The sequence below is a fragment of the Nanorana parkeri genome, unplaced genomic scaffold (assembly GCF_000935625.1).
Source record: "Nanorana parkeri isolate BGI_ZX_2015 unplaced genomic scaffold, ASM93562v1 scaffold1563, whole genome shotgun sequence".
NCBI classification, from domain to species: domain Eukaryota; kingdom Metazoa; phylum Chordata; class Amphibia; order Anura; family Dicroglossidae; genus Nanorana; species Nanorana parkeri.
In genome coordinates, this window is record NW_017307831.1 from 1 (window position 1) to 448 (window position 448).

Here is a 448-nt window from a genome sequence, read left to right on the forward strand (position 1 = left end):
TCCTGTGTCTCCTGTCTCTCTCTCCTGTGTCTCCTGTCTCTCTTCTCTCGTATCGTTTTTCTTCCTTCTATGGATAACAAAAATTCCCATTATCAATTAAACCGCTTCCAAGCAAAGATCCTATATTGTTATAAAGGTCCATAAAATCTGTCAGTTGACTATTCAGATATCTGTACTGACGTTCAAATTGATGACATTAATCTCATTTTATATACATAGTTGAAGGGCTTCCGGATCAGCCCCTCTCTTTCCTGGCCACCCTTGCCAGCAGCAGCAGTGAGGAAATAGAGTCTCAGCTGCAGGAACGTGTGGAGTCTTCACGTCGTGCCGTTGCCCGTATTGTATCGGTGTATGACCGGTTGCACACGCGGTTAGACCAGCTTTCCTCCAAACTGGACAGCGCAGGTAAGAACCTTCTCTACAGAACTTCACAAATAAAAACTAGAGC

The 448-nt window shown here is 44.4% G+C and overlaps 1 protein-coding gene across 1 annotated transcript in view; it reads left to right on the forward strand.

Annotated features, from left to right (window-relative positions):
• Positions 1–219: 219 nt before the first annotated feature.
• Positions 220–448, forward strand: part of RNF20 (ring finger protein 20) — a gene marked incomplete at its 5' end in the record, with an annotated part of 25,434 nt that continues 25,205 nt past the window's right edge. The window contains one exon of the mRNA XM_018570612.1: positions 220–405. Within this exon, the coding sequence (XP_018426114.1) occupies positions 220–405 (186 nt within the window). The remainder of the gene's footprint in view (positions 406–448) is intronic.